Source organism: Vulpes vulpes, chromosome 2, assembly GCF_048418805.1.
Source record: "Vulpes vulpes isolate BD-2025 chromosome 2, VulVul3, whole genome shotgun sequence".
Taxonomy (NCBI): Eukaryota; Metazoa; Chordata; class Mammalia; order Carnivora; family Canidae; genus Vulpes; species Vulpes vulpes.
In genome coordinates, this window is record NC_132781.1 from 125,622,909 (window position 1) to 125,642,279 (window position 19,371).

At 41.9% G+C, this 19,371-nt stretch overlaps 1 protein-coding gene across 3 annotated transcripts in view; it reads left to right on the forward strand.

The window, feature by feature from the left end:
* The first annotated feature begins 509 nt into the window (after window positions 1-509).
* Window positions 510-19,371, forward strand: part of STK32A (serine/threonine kinase 32A) — a 130,330-nt gene continuing 111,468 nt past the window's right edge. For 2 of the 3 annotated variants that reach the window (XM_026018620.2, XM_026018634.2), the window contains exons 1-2: window positions 510-678; window positions 4,466-4,613. In XM_026018620.2, coding sequence (XP_025874405.1) covers window positions 4,508-4,613 — 106 coding nt within the window. In that variant the 5' untranslated portion in view covers window positions 510-678; window positions 4,466-4,507. Of the gene's footprint in view, window positions 679-1,484; window positions 1,577-4,465; window positions 4,614-19,371 lie in introns of those variants that run through there. The other variant, XM_026018628.2, reaches the window with a different exon arrangement.

Here is a 19,371-nt window from a genome sequence, read left to right on the forward strand (position 1 = left end):
GGGGCAGGCGGGGCCTCGGCGGGGAGGGGGTCACTCGGGGCAGGCGGGGCGTCGGCCGGGAGGGGTCACTCGGGGCAGCCCGGCCTTGGCGGGAAGGGGTCACTCGGGGCAGGCGGGGCCCCTCGGCGGGGAGGGGTCACTCGGAGCAGCCCGGCCTCTGCGGGCGGCGGCTCCGGCCGGAGCCCTGGCGCCACGGGATCCCCGCCCTCCGCCCGGAGCCGCGCCCGCCGCGCCGTCCTCCCCGCGCCGTCTGCCCTCCCCCGGCGACGCGCCCACCCCGGGGGCCCATCGCTCTCCCAGGCGACTGCCCGGCGGCCTCTGGGGAGCGCGGCGGGGGACGCCCGCTGCCCGCCCCTCCCGGGGCAGCGCGCTCGGCTCGGAAGCCCCGGCGGCCGCAGGTGCCGCCGCCCCGCCCGCCCCGCGCACCCCGCGCACCCCGCGCACCCCGCCCGCCCCGCGCACCCCGCGCACCCCGCGCACCCCGCCCGCCCCGCGCACCCCGCGCACCCCGCCCGCCCCGCCCGCCCCGCGCACCCCGCGCACCCCGCGCCCGCCGCCGGACAGGTGGGCGCCCCGCGTGGCGGTCCCCGCGGCTCGGGGAGTCCCTCGCGAGCGCCCGGCCCGGGCGGAAGCCCCGGGGCCACCTCTCGGCGCAGACGACGGGCCACGGGGATCGAGGTGAGTGGGGTCTGCATCCGCATTTCTTTTCAATAAACCCGCCTGCTCCGGGCGCCGCTGGAAGCCAGGAAGTTAAAGGGGGAAGAGAGAGAAGGCAACGGGCGGGCGGCCGGGAGGACCCGCCGCGACCGGGGAGGGCCGGGGTGGACCCCGCTTGTCCGTACGGGCGCCCCCGCCCCGCCCCGCCCGCCTCCGGGCGCAGGTGCAGACCCCGCCGACTTCGGGTCACCTGCTGGGGGAGGTGAGCGCGCGAGGTGGTTCTGACAGTTGCTCTTCCCCGGCTTCCGAACCTGCAAAAATTGCCTCGGATGGTTGGCTTGGTCTCCGCAAGGATGTTTTCCCCAAAGCTGAAGGATTTGAACATTTTTACACAGGAAAATAAACCGTGGTGTGTTCACTCCGTGGACTGCTATGCGGCGCTTAACAAGCAGACACCGGAGCCTCAGAGAGCAGGGTGCCTGGCTCGCAGACTTGGAACCGTAAATGATCACCAGAAGGGTGCCCAGTGTCCCTACCCATCCCTGTCCTTTGGGTGGCTTAATTTAAAACACACGTCGTGGTGTAAAATCATAGAAAGGGGACTGTAACACATATACTAGACTCATGATTGTGTCTTGTCCCTGGGAACTATGAAAGGGGAATGAATTGGGCCTGAGGGTTCACGGGGAAATAATGTTAACCTGTAATGCCTAATATATAAAGATGAGGAAGCGAGGTGCGTGAAATGTAAACAGTGCAACAGAGTGGTGTTTTTCATGACATTTTCTTTCTTGCCATGTTTCTATGTGTTTCTCAGTTTAAGAAGTTCTGTGTTTCAAATGCCGACTAAGTTCTATGCACAAGCTGTGGCAATGAACCTGAGCAGTTCCTCAGAGGGGCAACTTTCTCACATGACAACGTAGGTTCTTCAGTTCCTAAAGACGATGCCTCTTTACCTAGGTGGCCTTAGCTGCTTAGAAAAGCTCACCTGAAAAAAAAAAAAAAAAAGAAAGAAAAAAAGAAAAAAGCTCACCTGTGGACAGCCCCCAAAAGTGTAGGCCAGAGGTCAAACACTGGCATGAGAGAATGAGTCTGCTGTGAATAATCTGATACCTGGCCAGGTCAGAGTAGAAGCTAAATATTTTTTGGTGTTCTTATATGGCACATTTCTTTTTCCCTTAGATTTTCTATGTTTAGGATGTTCGTTTGCATGCGTAGTCACTGCCCTCTAGACATCTTAAGATGATGCTCCTGTAACCCTGCAGACTTTAGTGCCAGGAGGTCAGGGTGGCTTGGGGTTTGGCAGAGGAGAGTCTTATAGCTCATCTGGGCCCTCTGCAGCAGAATGGGAAAGATATGTCTCCATTTTCCTGCCAGAGATGGTTTCTTCTGCATAGGAGGGAGACTTACCTAAGTTGGTTATCCTCTTGGGGAGAAAGAGGGAAAGACTGTTCTAAACAAGAAAGGGTGTCTTAGGTCCAATGGAGAAGCCATCACATCCACCTCCCCCCCTTCCACAAACAGACACAAAAGTGGTTTCCCATTGACATCTTTTCTTCCTGCTAAAAATCACTGGATCTTTGGTGAACAAAATCATCTGCACATCAGGATGGAACTCTGAAATGTGGCAAACTGTTATATTTCTCTTTTCTTTCTCTGTCTTGACAACTTGCAAGGTCAATGCTTGGTACATCTTATGCTACAGGAACACAGGCTACTTGAGAAGAGCCTGAGGAGTGAAGAAAAATATAAGAATGACAGGATTAGGGCGTGGTGTGAAAATTATGTGTCCTGGGGGTTTTATGCACAAAATAAAAGAGAATGTGATCCCAGTCTATGGTGTTAAAAATCTCAACTCGTTAAAATCAATGTTCTCTTTAGGACCAATCTTCTCTAATGTGATCTGTGGTTCTGCCTTCCCAGTATTCCCCACTTATTCTCGGCTCTCAATGGAATATAAAACACAGAGAGCACCTCATTCGCTTCTCCTTGGCCCCTATTGAAACACTGAGGGCATCCCACTTGCTTCTTCCTCACCCCCTTTTGTACTAAAATTAAAGGCCGTTTGTTCTTTGAGCCTGCATATAGAGTTGAGGCTTTCTGTCTTCCTGATGTCAATAGTCCCCTTGGGCTTGCTCCAGCCACCTGTTACCACCTGCCTCCCCCTAGCATTTAATTGGTTGCTTCCTAATTGCTGACTCTTTCTTTGCTCTCCATTTAATGATTCTTTTTAAAGTCCATAAGGCACTTTGCCAGCAATTGGCTTTTAGTATGAAAAGTAGCATTTCCTTAATGAGTCTGCCTTCCAAATGAAGGCTTTACTTACATTTTCCTAATGGAAAAATGAGCTTTTCTTCTAGACTTGCCTAGGAGCTTCTCAAGTTCTTTTTTAATAACTCATCCTTCCCCCAGGTTTGCTTGGGACACTTTCTTCAATTCTATCTCTAAACTGTAAAAAGTGTAAAAACTCCAAGAGGAAATCAATGAACAGATGTTCAAAATAATATGTAAGGCAATATAGACACTATTAAAATTAGTGTTCTATTCTTTGCAATTTATGTGCCAGGCATTGTGTTAATTGCCTTGTAGACATTATCTCATTAACTATATCCCTCGAGCCACATTTGTCCCATGCTTGAGATCTGCATAGGCCATATAGCTGAAGTGAATTTTTAAATACTGCTTTGTATAAAATCTGAATCTTTACCACACACACACACACACACACACACACACACACACACTTTTTTTTTTTTTTTTTTTAAATCAGATTTGAAGATCTGGCCCCTGGTCCATAGTGACAAACTTCCAGATCTGAGAGCAATGACTTCTTTTGGATGGAGCCTGGGTTCTCCAGGTCACCAGTGTCTCCCCGAGGCACTGATGTCCAGTGCATTGGTCCAGTGCATTCGCCTGCATTTCTGCCTGGCTCTTGTAGGCATGTGAGCTTGTGATTCTTGAGGAAGGCACTATTGTTTCTTCCATTTTAGACACAAAGATTCAAGTAACTGGCCCAAAGCCATTATTAGTGTCACTTTTAAAACCAGAACTCGGGATGCTGCCTCTCCTTACCAATTTCAGGGAAAGTATTTAAAATGAACAAAGCCATAAATGTACTTTTTTTTTTTTTCAGGGGGTTTTTAGCTCTTACTTACATCCTTTAATTTGAGCTTCAGAGTGACCAAAAATCATGGAACACTTACACTGTGAAAATACTTTTATGTATTGAACTCAAATCACATTTAATTTGCCTTTGAAGAGAGGACCATCATCATTTTCAAGTTCAGGGGAAGGGGAAAAAAAGAAACATGTTCAGTGAAATTTAGCAGTTTGCTGGTGTGGTAAAGCCAAACTCAGAGCTTGTTCTTTTTACATTGTAGTACCTTCCAGAGTAGGAGGAAGGAGGTGGGAAATGTATTTTTATGACCAAAAAGGAATAAAGTTGTTTGTCAAACATCAAAAAAAATTTTTAAACAAATACATTTTCTCAAAAATACAGTCACAGTAAAGTATTACTTTTATTATATACGTGTTAAACAAAATGTGGTGAACCACATTTTAAACTTGTTTTCATATTTAGAGAAATATTTTACTCTCTTCCTTCTTCCTAAGTCCAGGACCACTCCCAACAAGGCCATGTGGTGGTTCTCCCAGATGCCCAATGTTCTCTGTTATTTATGAAGTTTTCATTTTCAATCACAAAAAATTCTGCTCTCAGAATACAGATTAGGTTAATACTGCAGCCACAGTTCTGTGCTCCGAGTTCCTGACTGTATTGTAAGGATACCACTTCTTTTTTCTCTCCCAGCTATCGACCTAAGGCTTCCAGATCTCTTTTGAGTGAAAATGAATGTTTATGCCAGGATACTGTAACCGGAGGATCCGGGTCTGGGCCGACTTGACCATGGGAGCCAACACCTCAAGCAAACCACCCGTGTTTGATGAAAATGAGGATGGTAAGAAATATGTGATAACTGGAAGTAAAATACAAAATTTTGCAGAATTCAAATATAAATACCTTGTTTCATAAGTAAATCGCGGTCAAGACTTAAAAAAGAAAACTGCAAGAGTAAGCCTGAGGATCTTATACGCTTATATGGATTTTACCTTGCACCTTCCAGGGGACCTTGGGCAGTTTTCTTAATTAGGACTATACCAATACCCTTTGTCAAAGGGAGCTATGGTCAGGCACCTGGTGGATAGACCTTGAAACTAAATGATTTGTTGTTCTCTGTGCTGTCTCCCTGACAGCTGGAGTTACCCGTGTTGCTAGTTGTTATAGAAGATTTTTTCTATTACCAAACTGCATCTGAAAAATAATCAATACTCATTATGTCATGGTGTGGAATCATGCAAGTAGGTGCCTTCTGAGCTTCTAACTGACATGCATCAGGGTCCTAGACAAGTTTCACAATGCTAGGTCATAGGAAAATGAATTAGTGTTATTGGAGGAAAGGGAAACTTTCAAGGTCAGGCTCAGCAAGAAAAGAATGAAAAGCAAGAGTTTTCCCGATTCTCCTGCCATCCCACAGTGAGGCTTGCCAGAAGAGGGCCTGTGCCACCCCATATCACCCCTCCTTCCTAGAGTAGAAGCCAGAGCAGCCTTGTTGGTATACATGTGGGGCCAGCTACTTATAGGTCGACGGGAAAAAGGCAGTCCCGTGCAGCTAATAAGTTGTCCAGGCCTCTCAGAGGGAGAGAGTCCTGCTAATTAGACCACAAAGGAAAAGAACAATGAACTGAAATTCAGGAGTTCTAAGCCCTGGTCCTATTCCAAGCTACCTGTGGGGCTCAAGAAGTTTATGCACCCACTTGATCTTCAATTTCCTCATTAATTAAGTGAGGGGATAGGGTCATCCTCAAAGGTTGTTTTCAACTCAAAAAGTTTAGTTTTGCAAAAGCCACTTTGCAAAACTTATGAGGCAGCATCGAAATCAGCAAGTAAAGCTTACTATGTCAGAAAGTGAATTTGTTTACTGCAACAGAAACCACAAATAAGCCACTAGGGGTGGCTTAACAAGATGCACAGGTTTTACTTTCTCGTGTAACAAAATAGGCAGAGTAATGCAGGAAATGTGTGGCTCCAGAGGGCTCGGAACTCTGGCTCCCACAAGCCTGCTTCTGGCCTTCTCTTCCTTTCACTAGAGTCACTGTCCCCTCCTGCCTCGGGATGCTCCCCACCGCATCCACCCTGCAGCCACAGGGGAGGGGTAGAGTAGGGAGGTGGAGCCCACTGCCTTGAAGCATATGAAATGGCTGTTGCTCATCACTCCAGAGTACACACTCATGCTTGGTTACAAGGGAGACTGGGAAATTGAGTTTGTTTTCTTATGTGGCCGTGAACCATCTAAAAAGAAATTCTGTTTGGTTACAAGAGAAGGGGAGAACTAGCTGTTTGCCATGGTCAGGGGCAACCGGAAGCTTACCACCATCTCAGTTTTTGGTTCTTTGGGTAGACCCCCTTTTTTTTTTCTTTAAAGATTTTATTTATTTATTCATGAGAGACACAGCAAGAGGCAGAGACACAGGCAGAGGGAGAAGGCTCCCTACAGGGAGCCTGATGCAGAATTCGATCCCAGGACCTGGGATCCCCTCAGCCACCAAAATGCCCTGGATGGACGCTTTTTACACAAATATTTGACTGCTCACAATGCCCTGCTCTCAGTCATTCTCTATCAATTCAAAGGTGCATCATTATTACTTGTACATAGTATCTCATGGGAACTCTGAATTACACGTTGAGAAAATAGTCTTAGTAAACTTCTTCCCATCCTTATTTTAGTCGCCTTGCTTCGCTTTATCCAACAGTAAAGGCAAAGATCTAAAGACCAGTGATGTTACATGATTTTTCCATCTCTCAAATGAAAAGACAAGTGGGCTTGTGTTTCATGTGTTTGGTTCTCTGTGCTCCCTGGGATTCAGAGCTAATGTTGTGCATAAGGCCCTAGAGAAGAGAGCAGAAAAGAGAGGCCAGATTCATGTTCATAACTTGGGAGGGATATGTGTCACTTTAAGGTATTAGGATAGTGTGATAATGAGAAAAAAACAGAGCTATCTGAATGTTCTTTAGTTCAGCCAGCCTTTCTTCTCATGGGGTGCACAAGAAATCTAGAGACCCAAAGGACTGAGGCAAAAGGGAAATAAGGTACCATTTATGAGTACCTTTGGGGGACTCTAGAGTAACTAAATTCAGGTAAAGTTAGGCCTGAGGAGCCAGCAGGTCCTTTTTTTTTTTCTTTTCTTTTAATAAGATTTATTTGTTTGTTTGAGAGAGAGAGAAAAAAAACACACGATTGGGGGTGGGGCAGAGAGAGAATCTCAAACAGACTGTGCGCTGAACGTGGAGCCCCATGCGGGGATCGTTCACATGACCCTGAGATCATAACTTGATCCAAAATCAAGAGTCAGACACCCATCCATCTGAGCCAACCAGATGCCCTGCAGATCCTTTGTAACCCCTGGTAGGTTACCACCTTTTAGTTGTCCAGCCTGCAGCCTGCTGAGATCAGCCTACCACAGCACCCATAAAGAGAATGTCTACACAAAGAGATGCGAGGCAGAAAGAAAAGGGCAAATCTACCTACTACGAGCCTGTCACTCTGCTAGACAGGATGAAAAAAGCACAGGGAAAGATTGGCCCTGGCTCTGTGGAGCTCATGTTCTGATGGGGGAAGGCAAACAATGAACAAGTAAACAAACACATAAACCAGACAACTTGAGACAGTGTTAAAGTGCCCCCAAGGGAATGACTCCATGATCTTATGGAGAGGGACAGGGTGATGGTAGAGAGACCACCTGAGAGAGAGTGTGGTCAGGGCTGGCCTTTCTGAGGAGGTGACATCTGAGGTGAAGCCTGAAAGGTGAAAAGAAGCCACTCATGCAATGACTTGAGAAGAACAGTTCAAGCACAGGGAACCCAAATCCAATGTCCAAATAATGACAAAACAGAAATGAATAATTGACTGTTTCTTAACATTCTCATGGATTGGAGTTTATAATTTATAAAAAGGGACAGTATTTAATTGCCATATTCACTTGTTTGTTTATAAGATCACTGAGTTTTGGGAGAGAGAGTATGACATTCTGAGCATTTACATTTTTTTTAATCAGTAAATCCTATAAAGTTGATAGAACTCCTTTCATAGCTCTAGATTGATCACAAGGTATAATTTTATTTGACTGCTTATAAAGCTTCCAACCAAGAAACAAAAACAACAAAAAGCACTGACTAATCAAAGAACATTAATGCCTACATCATTTTCTATCTCATTTTTATTTAAATAATCACACTGGGCCAGAATCTAGGACACTTAAGTGAGCCAATTTCATTATTTTAAAAATATTGCTGAAAAGAATCCCAATATATGATGAAAAAATGTTTAATATTTCCTTCAAAGTGTTTGCTGTTCCCAGTATATAGATTGGAGAAGGAAATCTGAACCAATTTTCGCAAGTAATATTTCAAGATTTCTTCTAGAAAAGTGTCTGATTTACTTTAAAGGTAATTAAGGAATAAGATGTTACCAAACATCCAGTAAAATAAGCTGTTGGTGGTGGAATTCACCAACACTTTGTATTTCATGTTGTTCCATCTGATAGTGATCTTGAAAGGACCATTCTATTAGCTATCTATGGTGATCTTTGTATAATGAGACCAAAGTAAAAAAGATTTATAGTCCTATTGAGTAGAATAAGATCTACTTATCTGATTACTGTTACCTTTTACAAAGTAGATCTTGAATTATACAATTTTTGTTTTGCTTTGTGGCCTACCTTTTATATTTTAGTGCAAACCTAAGTCCTAACTACTTTTTTTGTTTTGATAAAATATGCATAATAAAATGTACCATTTTAATCATTTTTAAGTGTACGTTCATACAGTTCAGTGGCATTAAGTATATTCACGTTTTGGGCAACGATTACCCTCATGTATCTCTAGAATTTTCTCATCTTCCCAAACTGAAATCTGTTACCCATTACACAGTAACTCCCCTTTCCCTCTTCCCTGACCCCCTACCAACCCAGTCCTTGGCAAAAATCTTTCTACTTTATGGTTCTATGAATCTGACTATTCCAGGTACCTTAATAAGTGGGATCATGTGATATTTGTCCTTTTGTGTCTGGCTTATTTCAGTTAGCATAATGTTTCCAAGGTTTATCCATATCATAGCATTTATCAGAATTCCATTCCTTTTTAAGGTTGAATAATATTCCATTACATGTATATATCACATTTTGTTTATTCTTTTTTTATCAGTGGACATTTGGTTGTTTCTACCTTCGACTATTGTAAATAACACTGCTATAAACATAAGTGTACAAATATCTGTTCAACTTCCTGTTCTCCATTCTTTCAGGTATATACTTAAATGTAAAATTACTGGATCATATGGTCATTCTTTAATTTTTTAAGGAAACATTACACTGTCTTCCACCTAATTAGGGAAGACGGTTTTGTGTTTCTTTTTCTTTTTTTTTTTTTTTTGAGTTTTTATTTTTTTATTTTTTTTATTTTTATTTTTTTAAATTAGTTTTTATTGGTGTTCAATTTACCAACATACAGAAAAACACCCAGTGCTCATCCCGTCAAGTGTCCACCTCAGTGCCCGTCACCCATTCCCCTCCAACACCCGCCCTCCTCCCCTTCCACCACCCCTAGTTCGTTTCCCCGAGTTAGGAGTCTTTATGTTCTGTCTCCCTTCCTGATATTTCCCAACATTTCTTTTCCCTTCCTTTATATTCCCTTTCACTATTATTTATATTCCCCAAATGAATGAGTACATACACTGTTTGTCCTTCTCCGATTGACTTACTTCACTCAGCATAATACCCTCCAGTTCCACCCACGGTGAAGCAAATGGTGGGTATTTGTCGTTTCTAATGGCTGAGTAATATTCCATTGTATACATAAACCACATCTTCTTTATCCATTCATCTTTCGATGGACACCGAGCCTCCTTCCACAGTTTGGCTATTGTGGCCATTGCTGATAGAAACATTGGGGTGCAGGTGTCCCGAGGTTCCTCAAAGAGTTAAAAATAGACCTGCCCTACGACCCAGCAATTGCACTGTTGGGGATTTACCCCAAAGATTCAGGTTTTGTGTTTCATAACGGAAGACTACTTAGCAGAGTGGATAAAACCATGGGCTCTGCTAGTAGACACACTATACACAGGTTTAAATCTCAGCAGCACCACAGACTAGCGATCTAGGTGTTTCTACAAGAAAAGTAAATCAAAGGAGACATGTTCTGATGGCCCATCATCAAACACAAGAGTCAACTTGACTAATTATAAAGTGTTTTGAGGGAACTTGAAATACACCATGGAAGAAAAAAGTTCCCAAACCTAAGTATTTACTAGTGAATCAATGTGGAAAAACAAAACAAAACAGAATGAAACCAAAAAACCAAAAAACAAAAAACACCCAACTTTCTATTCTGCAAGTTACTAAACCTCTGTAAAGCCTCAGTTTTTTCCTATATAAAATGCAAATGATAATCAGGTGTCCTTCCTTGGGTCATTGTGAGGTTACGGTAAAAACAAGACAAGTAAAACAGTGAGGTGTCTCAAATAAGGTAATCGCCCAATTAATGCTAGTTACACTATTATTTACTAGGAAAGTCACTTAGCAGGAACTTTGCTGTACTTCAACCTCGAAAGACACAAAATTGATTAGATGCAGCTCTTGTAGATGCCATAGTTAATATGACCTATTCACAATTCTGTCAATGAAACTGAACTGACAGGATGGCAGATTGTATGGATTCTGTGAAAACCTATATAAAAGTCCTTTAAAAAGAAGCCAAGTTAATGATTTCACAAAAACATAATCTCATCTGGTTTCTTCTTTCATCCTTCCCCTGGGGTGACTGTATTTTCATTTCAGGCAAAATCAAAAACCCAGTAGGCTGAAAAATCAATAAACTGTACTTTTTCTGATTTAAGCCCAAAGCTGACTATTTAAGTAAACCCATTTGATCAACAGACACAGTGACAAATGCGCTCCCCCATACCCAACTACCATATAGATACTCTGAGAAATAATTAAGGATATGAAAAGACATTGTAAGTTTTCTGAAAGTAAAGAATAAGCTTGTTAAGTGATATTTTTTAATGTTTGTAACTTTTTCTTTAAATCTGCTTTATTTCCTCTGAACAAAGTGTTTTTGTTTTGTTTTGCTCGGTCTTTTTTTTTTTTTTTGGCTTGTTTTATTTAAAAAAAAAAATCAACATTTGAAAAGCCTGCTCATTGAGGTTTTCAAGGTGATTTAGAAAAGAAAGACTCAAAAAAAAAAAAAGAAAAAAACTCTTGAATAACAGAAGAAGGTAGACTTGTTTGTAATTCAGGGTCTAGGCAACAGGAGAGGGTCGTGCAATCATTGTAAGTAATATGTGTTTCTAAGCATACACACAGAATGTAGAGGTGATAAAATTGGTTTAGTCAAACCCGAGACAATTTTCTTCTGGAGTGTTGAAGCTAAGAAAAATTGGCTTTAGGTTAAAAGCTGCTAAAAAAGTTCATCAATGCCCTGAGTTTGCAGAGAGAGCCAAATTATTGCATTATTCTTTGGAGTTGCTGAAAACTTACTGTTCTACTTTCATTTGGCAACACTTGTGTCCTAGGCTCTGTGACTGGTTCCAGTTTTCCTACATCTTCTTTGGTGGCAGAGGCAATGGGTCCTTCAAAATGTTGGGCCAAAAAAATTGACCGCAGATTTGCAATCCAAAAGAAATGGGAAGTTACTGAATTGATTCCAAGAAGGAAGGACTTTGAAAATCTCCTGTTATTTTAATGTCTACGCACTGCGTTTTGTACCCACTTGGAGAGGCAAATGAATTTCAGACTTTCCCCCCTCAAATGTGAATCAGGTTGTCTCATATCATTTAGTATTTTGGATTAAAATGATTGGGAAGGTAGAAGGAAAATTTCTCTAGTGAGAATTGGCTTCTTAAAAAATTAAGGCACCTTGGACGGTCTAACATTGAGTTAACACATTTGTCATAAATAACCTTAGCTCTGCCAGCTTATAAGAACAGGCAAAGAACAGGCACTTATGAGGACTTTATTTCAGACAGCCAAAAAAACAGACCGAAAGGCAGAGCTAGTGATTTTGATTTGCTGGTTTCCTGAGCAGTGAGTTACGGATACATGTTTAGGAGAATCTATTCATGCTAATGTAATAAAGCTACATCCTGCCTTCAGAGATTTACAGTGCTTATTAGCATGTTAAAGACTCTGAAAAGTCCTACAATATTGAAATCTCAGGATTCTGATTTTTCTGACTTACTTCAAAATGAAATCTTTTCTGTAGGAAATCTTTTAATATTTTGTACCACATAATATTCTGGAGATCTCAGCTTGGGAAAGGAAAAGTCGTGATTGTATCTCTTCTTTCTCTGTTGGAAAAATGGTTTGTTCCCATGGATGTTTTTTCCCCTCTAGTTTCATGGCAGCAGATTATGACATGTGAAATCTCTACTGCTAAAGAGTGATTATATTCTGTAAGGTTTTTAACCATGAGTTCTTCTTGGAGCACAATTCATGTTTACTCAGGTTAATGAGTTAAACACTAGGTATCTCTATTTAATTCTGAAATGTTAGATGTTACTGGTCCAAGTAGGAATTAGATTTATTTATTTATTTTAAAGATTTTATTTATTTATTCATAGAGACACAGAGAGAGAGAGAGAGAGGCAGAGACACAGGCAGAGGTTGAAGCAGGCATCACACAGAGAGCCTGACGTGGGACTCGATCCAGGGTCTCCAGGATCACGCCCTGGGCTGCAGGCGGCACTAAACCGCTGCGCCACCGGGGCTGCCCCAGGAATTAGATTTAGAGACCGTTTATTTCTTCTTTATTGCTTTTTTAAACAAAGAACATTTTAGTTCTTTCCTAATTTATGAAGAAATTGTGGTGAGTTGTTTAGTATCAAATAACATTCAAGGTCTACTAATTTCTCATTTTGTCCAAAGCTATAGATATTTTTCAGTTTTCATTTTGAATCTACTAGGTTGAAAAATAGATCTGTAAGCTGGTTTCAGTGTTCAGACCATGGGATTGGTACTCCAAGCCTACTTTCTGCAATGAGAATGGCAGGGAAGGAGGATCCAGCTCAATGACATTAATTCAGGTTGTATGCATTATACAAGGGCTCCAACTACGCATTGCTATGTGACCCGTCATGGAAATTTCATTTGGAAACAGACACAAAAAGCCAATGATGGAATAATATTCTTGTTAAATTGGGACAGCGAGCCCTGTTTCTATGGTGAAAAACTGAAAAACATATGGTTATAGATTTTGAATTCAATAGACCAGCACTTGCTTTATTTTTTTCTCTTAAACTATCTCTTCTTCCCTTTCTGGAGTCATTTTTCCAGTAAAATAAGTCATGTTAACCTTGCTTTATACTCGAGTAGCCTGTATTTTTTATTTCTGATTATTACTTCATATAGAGGTTGGCATACTTTTTGTGTGATGGGCCAAATAGTAAGTATCTTATGGTTTGCAGTTCAGTCTCTGCCACAGCTACTCAACTCTGCCTTCATAGCATGGAAGTAGCCACAGATAATGAGAAAACAAATGAAGGTGGCTCTCTTCCAGTAACATTTCCTTTATGGGCACTGTAATTTGAATTTCACATCATTTTCACTTGTCACGAAATATTCTTTTTATTGTTTTCCATGCATATTAAAAATACAAAAGCCATTCTTAGCTTACAAGCCATGTAAAAATAGATGGTGGGATAGATTTGGCCTGCGGGGCATATTGTGCTAAACCTCAATCCACAGCATCCTGCAGACATTACTTCACATATTCGGGGACCCCTCTGATACCCATCCATAGCCCTCTAGGCCTTAAACTGAGAGGCCAGGCAGGGAGACTGGTGTCTGTTCTCCATAGAGGCTTAAAGTCACTCTTTACCGACTCTCTTTTGGTTGATCAGTGTGAGCCAATGGAAGGATTTGGACCAAAAAAAATCTACTGTTTTAATGGATAAAATGTATTATATTTATATATCATTTAACTGTCATACAGATTGGGTTCAAATAAATGGGTATCAGCCTGTGATTCATCTGAATTGTCATGAGGCAGAATTTATTTCCTAGTGGGGGCATTTATTCAACAGAAGGGGCATCAAGCAATTGGAGGTATTGATCACCCCTGTTCTACCCCACTGTTCTACTTTCTGATTTGTTCTAAGGAAATAGCCAGTGAATTTTTAACTTCTGAATTGGGGTTCAGGCAGCAGGAAAAGAAGCTGTTGGTGACCATTACTTGATCTTGGCACCAGGAATGGGTGTCAGTAAATCCCAGACGCCCTGGGGCACAGAGTTTCATAAAAAGGAAGTGCTGACTATGCAAACCGATGCCATCAACTGGCCTCAGAGGCTGCTTCTCTGGAGAAGGTCCAAATACATCCTTAAAGGACTTGCCAGGCTCTACATGTATTAGTGGCCACCATTTGCTGCCAACCATTTGGAATGATTAAAGGTTAGTGAGCCAGCCAAATAATTTTTCTTCAGGGGATCAAGTGATATGCTCTAGAGCTGACCTTCAACTTTAGCTAGTATCATGGTGTCAGTTATAGGGCAAACCAGTGCCTCCCAAACACCCTCTGTGGACAAATGCCAACCTATGGCTGGCAACGCTTTCCTTTGTCTGTGGTGAAAGGAGAAAAATGAAGGCAATCCAATAAGCTTCTCAAAAAGTTGATACTACTAAAACTTTCAGTCTTAAGATTGCATGCTTTTTTTGTGTATATGTGTGTTTAGTATTTAAGGATTGTGGAAATAGATATATTTTCATAGAGAGAACTTGGTGAAGTGACTTGCCTCTCTGATCCCCAGTTTTCTTGTCTGTAAATGGGGGTTAATAATTGTATCTGCTTCATACAATTTTTGTGGGAATAGAAAATGATTATCCAGGGGTGCCTGGATGGCTAGGTCAGTTGAGCATCTAACTCCTGGTTTTGGCTCAGGTTGTGATCTCAGAGTCATGAGATTGAGCCTTGTGTCAGGCTCCACACTCAGTGGGAAATCTGCTTGGGATTCTCTCTCTCTCTCCCTCTGCCCCTCTCCCCCTGGCTCATGCTCACTCTCACTCCACCGCCCCTCAAACCAATCAATCAATCAATCAATCAATCAATCAATCAATCTTTTTTTAAAAAGTGATTATCCATAAAAAGTATATACTATAGGGCCTGGCACATAGTAATTGCTCAATAAATGTTAGTAAAGCGTTATCACATTATCATAATCACCTTAATTTTTAATGCTCTTACACCATGGTAAGTAAACAAACAAAAGCTACCCAGTGCTGGTTTTCCTTTTCTCCTCTAGCCCTTTTTTAGGGCAATGGGATTTTCTGATCTGTAAAACTCAAATGCATAATTGTAATTTTCATTGGGTTCTATGTAGATAACTTACTTAAGTGGCTGAGATAAAAAAAAAAAATGACCTATTTCCATCAGGACAATGCTACTTAAGTGAAGGATGGTGCCTGGGCTAGCAGTGTGGGAAGGGAGATGGGAAGCTGAGAATTTATTCAACATTTATTTTCAGTATAAAATAATTGAAAGTCACTGGTGGTGTGAATGTGGGATGAGAAGGAAAGAACAAAATCAAGAGTGAATTCTAGGTGTTTACTTGAATAGGAAGGAAGATGGCTGTGACACTTGGCTGACACGAAGGTGGGGCACTGAGAGGCTGGGGACATATTTAGGCATTGCCGAGAGTTCTTGTTTGGGGGCACAAAGTGACCAAAACTCTAAATCATAGTGTCAGGACATTGGGACCAAGCCTTCAGAGGTGAGTGGGAAGGCTCGGGCTAGTGAGCTGAAGATGTGGTTCTTAATTCTATGGGGATTGATGAGTCTGGGCTGGGAGAGTATGTGGAAACTGAAAAGGAGAGGAACCCCATTATTGAGAAGTCAAGCAGAGGAAAGCCATCAAGCTAAGAAAAGTGAGAAGCAGCAGCCAGTGAGGAACGAAAAACCATTTATCCTAAAATTTAAGAGAGAAGAGTATTTCAAGAAAGAATGAGGGAGTAGTCACTTTTATTGAATGTTCCTATGGGGTTGAAGCCAGTGAGAAATACCTATGGGATTAGGCAACCAAGAAGAGACTGGGGACATGGATGAAAGCAGTCCAGTGGGGATGGGCAGGCATGAGGCAGATTCTGGGGAGTTGGGGGCACAGGAGAAGTGAGGCTATAGACACAGTAAGTGTCATCAACTCTTTCTTTTCAAAAAAGAAAATTTTTATTTATTTATTTATTTATTTATTTATTTATTTATTTATTTATTTATTTCAGAGAGAGAGAAAGAGTGAGACCACAAGTAGGGTAAGGGGCAGAAGAAGGGAGCCCCACACAGGACTCGATCCCAGGACCCTGGGATCATGACATGAGCCAAAGGCAGATGCTTAACTGACTGAGCCAACCAGGCACCCCCATCAACTCTTTCAACAAGTTTAGTCTAAAGGGAGTAGAGAGGGCAGCCCGGGTGGCTGGCTCAGCAGTTTAGTGCCGCCTTGGGTCCAGGGCCTGATCCTGGAGACCCGGGATCGAGTCCCACGTCAGGCTCCCTGCACGGAGCCTGCTTCTCCCTCTGCCTGTGTCTGTGCCTTCTCTCTCTCTCTCTCTCTCTCTCTCTCTCTCTCTCTCTGTCTCATGAATAAATAAATAAAATCTTTAAAAAAAAATAAAGGGAGCAGAGAAATAAGCCAATAGCTGAAACTGAATATGATATTAAGGCAGAAATTGTTTTTTAAGAGGGGATCCTGATCTGAGACTACAAGTCCAAGCTGCCTACCAATATAAAGGGAAGAAACTAGGAAATCCTGTGAGCAGGAACCAGGGCAGGCTGCACCCAAGTGGGACCAGTACAGGTACACAGGGTCTTGCCTTCAGAAGCTCCTGCACTTGGGCTGGAATGCCCTGCAGCTGCTGCCTCTGAACTCTTGCTGATTTTATATTTGAATTTGTATTTGTGAGGTCTGATGAGATCATGGGTGATACCACAGGGGCTTGAGGGCTAGGCGCTCATGCTGCCCCCTCCCCAGGAATAGTTCTAGGTCAGTTGATCCTGGTGCCACCTTCACCCCAGCCACCCTCCATCTAGGGCAGAAGTCTGGGTGCTGATGCAGAGATGGGTGGGATGAGCATCCCCATGACATACCCAGATGGGGCATGGTGGTGGCTGTCATTGCCCCAGGCTGGCAGTTTGTCTGGGAGGCGGGCAGAAACTGTCTCTTAGACTCTCACCCACTCCCATCTTCCTATCAAGATACTGAGTATGTCACGGAGTTCAATTTGGAAGTAAGTGATGTGAAAGGCACTCACCACCCCGTAACATTCTTGTTAGGAGAAACAGCAGAGACCGACACCTTTATCATTGGGAGGCGCAAGAAGATGAAAGCACTGACCTGAAATCACCTAGCCGCACAGCTAGATCCTGAATCTTTTCAAGGAAGCTCTAGGCCCACCGTGGAGCCTGAATCATCACCCCGAGATCAAGAGTCACATGCTCTACCCTCTACTGACTGGGTCAGCCAGGCACCCCTAGATCTTGAATCTTGATGTCAAATGAATCTCATTTCTTTCGGTTATAGGTATCCACCTAGGATGGCCAGCCAGAATGAATGTATAAAATTAAATGAACAAACATAAGAGGATTGCTTCTCAATAAAAACATTCAATATTCAGAGATGCCTGTATAGCTTGGTTGGTTAGCGACTGCCTTCAGCTCAGGTCATGATCTTGAAGTCCTGGGATCAAGCTCCATGTCAGGCTCCCTGCTAAATAGAGAGCTGGCTTCTCCCTCTTCCTCTGCCTTTCCTCCCATTCATGCTTGCTCTCACTCACTCTCCTTCTCTCCCTCAAATAAATAAAATCATAAAAAACAAAAACAGCAAATGTCCATTATGTGTCTCCTACTGAATCCTGCTTTCAGAGAGCTGAATCATTGTACTTCACAGTGACCTCTGTCTTCACCCCTGCTTCAACTCACACATTTATCCTTTAGACCACATGGTTCCTGAAGTGTTAAGGGTTCCATACAGTATACCTTTCCTTGTCTGGCATGAATTATGCAGTTCATCACTACTCTTGATCTTTGCTTGTCTTCCTTTATTCATCATAGATAGCAATTACTGTGACATTCATGTCTTTCCCAATTCGTGATACCATCATCATCACTCATTTTTCAACCTGTTTATATGAACCTAATTTGTTTGACACCTGGTGGGATAATTTTTATTTACTTTCATAAAATACTGAAGTCATTGACACTTGGATAACTTCTTCATTTTCTGTCCAGGGTATGTGTAAATAACTAGGAAAAATATTCTAAACTCAGGCGTTGTTAAGCATTAACAAGAATGTGTTTAATTCTTATGCTCCTAATTGGTAACTGGAGTTGGCTTGCTTGCTTCCCTCAGTGGGTTTCCATTGAAGACTATGGTGCCAATATTCTCTGATTCACCTTTTTTTTAAAGATTTTTTTTAATTTTTATTTATTTATGATAGTCACAGAGAGAGAGAGAGGCAGAGACACAGGCAGAGGGAGAAGCAGGCTCCATGCACCGGGAGCCCGATGTGGGATTCGATCCCGGGTCTCCAGGATCGCGCCCTGGGCCAAAGGCAGGCGCCAAACCGCTGCACCACCCAGGGATCCCTCTGATTCACCTTTTGTGAGGGTATCTAATATAAAGGTGGAGGAACTTTACTACTCTTTTAGGACATGCTGCTTTTAGAACATGCTGCTTTTAGGACATTTATATTTAAATGTGTATTTAAAAGCAAGGTTTATAACTATAAATAACTATAAATAAAATTAGGAAGAAAAAGTTACCTATAATGCTTCAACCCATTGATTACCACTGATAACATTTTGGGGTATTTCCCTTTGCCATCTCCATGCTGCATCCTTTCTGGCACTCCTCATCTCTCTTGCCCACTGCACTTGTTTTCCTATTTCTTGTTTAATTGACTTATTTACTTTGCTAATTGTTTTTTCCTTTCACTAGGAAAAAAAAAAACCTCCATGAGGAGATTTTTTTTCTCTTTTGTTCATTTTCTATCTTCAATACTTCCTTATTGAATAAATGAATCCATGAATAGTCCTAGTCCTGTCTTTCTTACCTATATGTATAAAAGGTTTCTGATATATTTGGGATGATGCACTATACACTTCTGTATCTTCATTTTCTCTTATATCATAAGTAGTTTAATCCCGATTTTGTAAAATTTGTTGATTTCTTGAAAATATAATTTAGTGTCCATGAAATGGACATGCAACATGAACATATTATAATTTATGTAAATATATGGTTTTAAATATACCTAAGTTCTAAAATTCAAAGGAATTATCTTAGAGTGCAGTTGCTTTTTTGTGATGCTGAATCATTGTTTAATCCTGAAATATATTTGGGCGGTCATAGGGTAAAGGTACGTATTGCTTATTTTGGAGTATTAAATCATTATTATATAAAATAATATTCAAAGCATCTTGGTTGGTCTATTTAGACAGGATTAAGTTTAAGTATGAATATTATGTAATAAGTAAACTTGAATAATAATAATTAATAAATAAACAAATAATAAATAAACAAACTTGAATGAGGCATGAAATGCAGCATTTCCTGAAAGCTGACTTTTTTAAAGCATTTTTTAATGGTGGAAAATATATATTACATAAAATGTGTCAT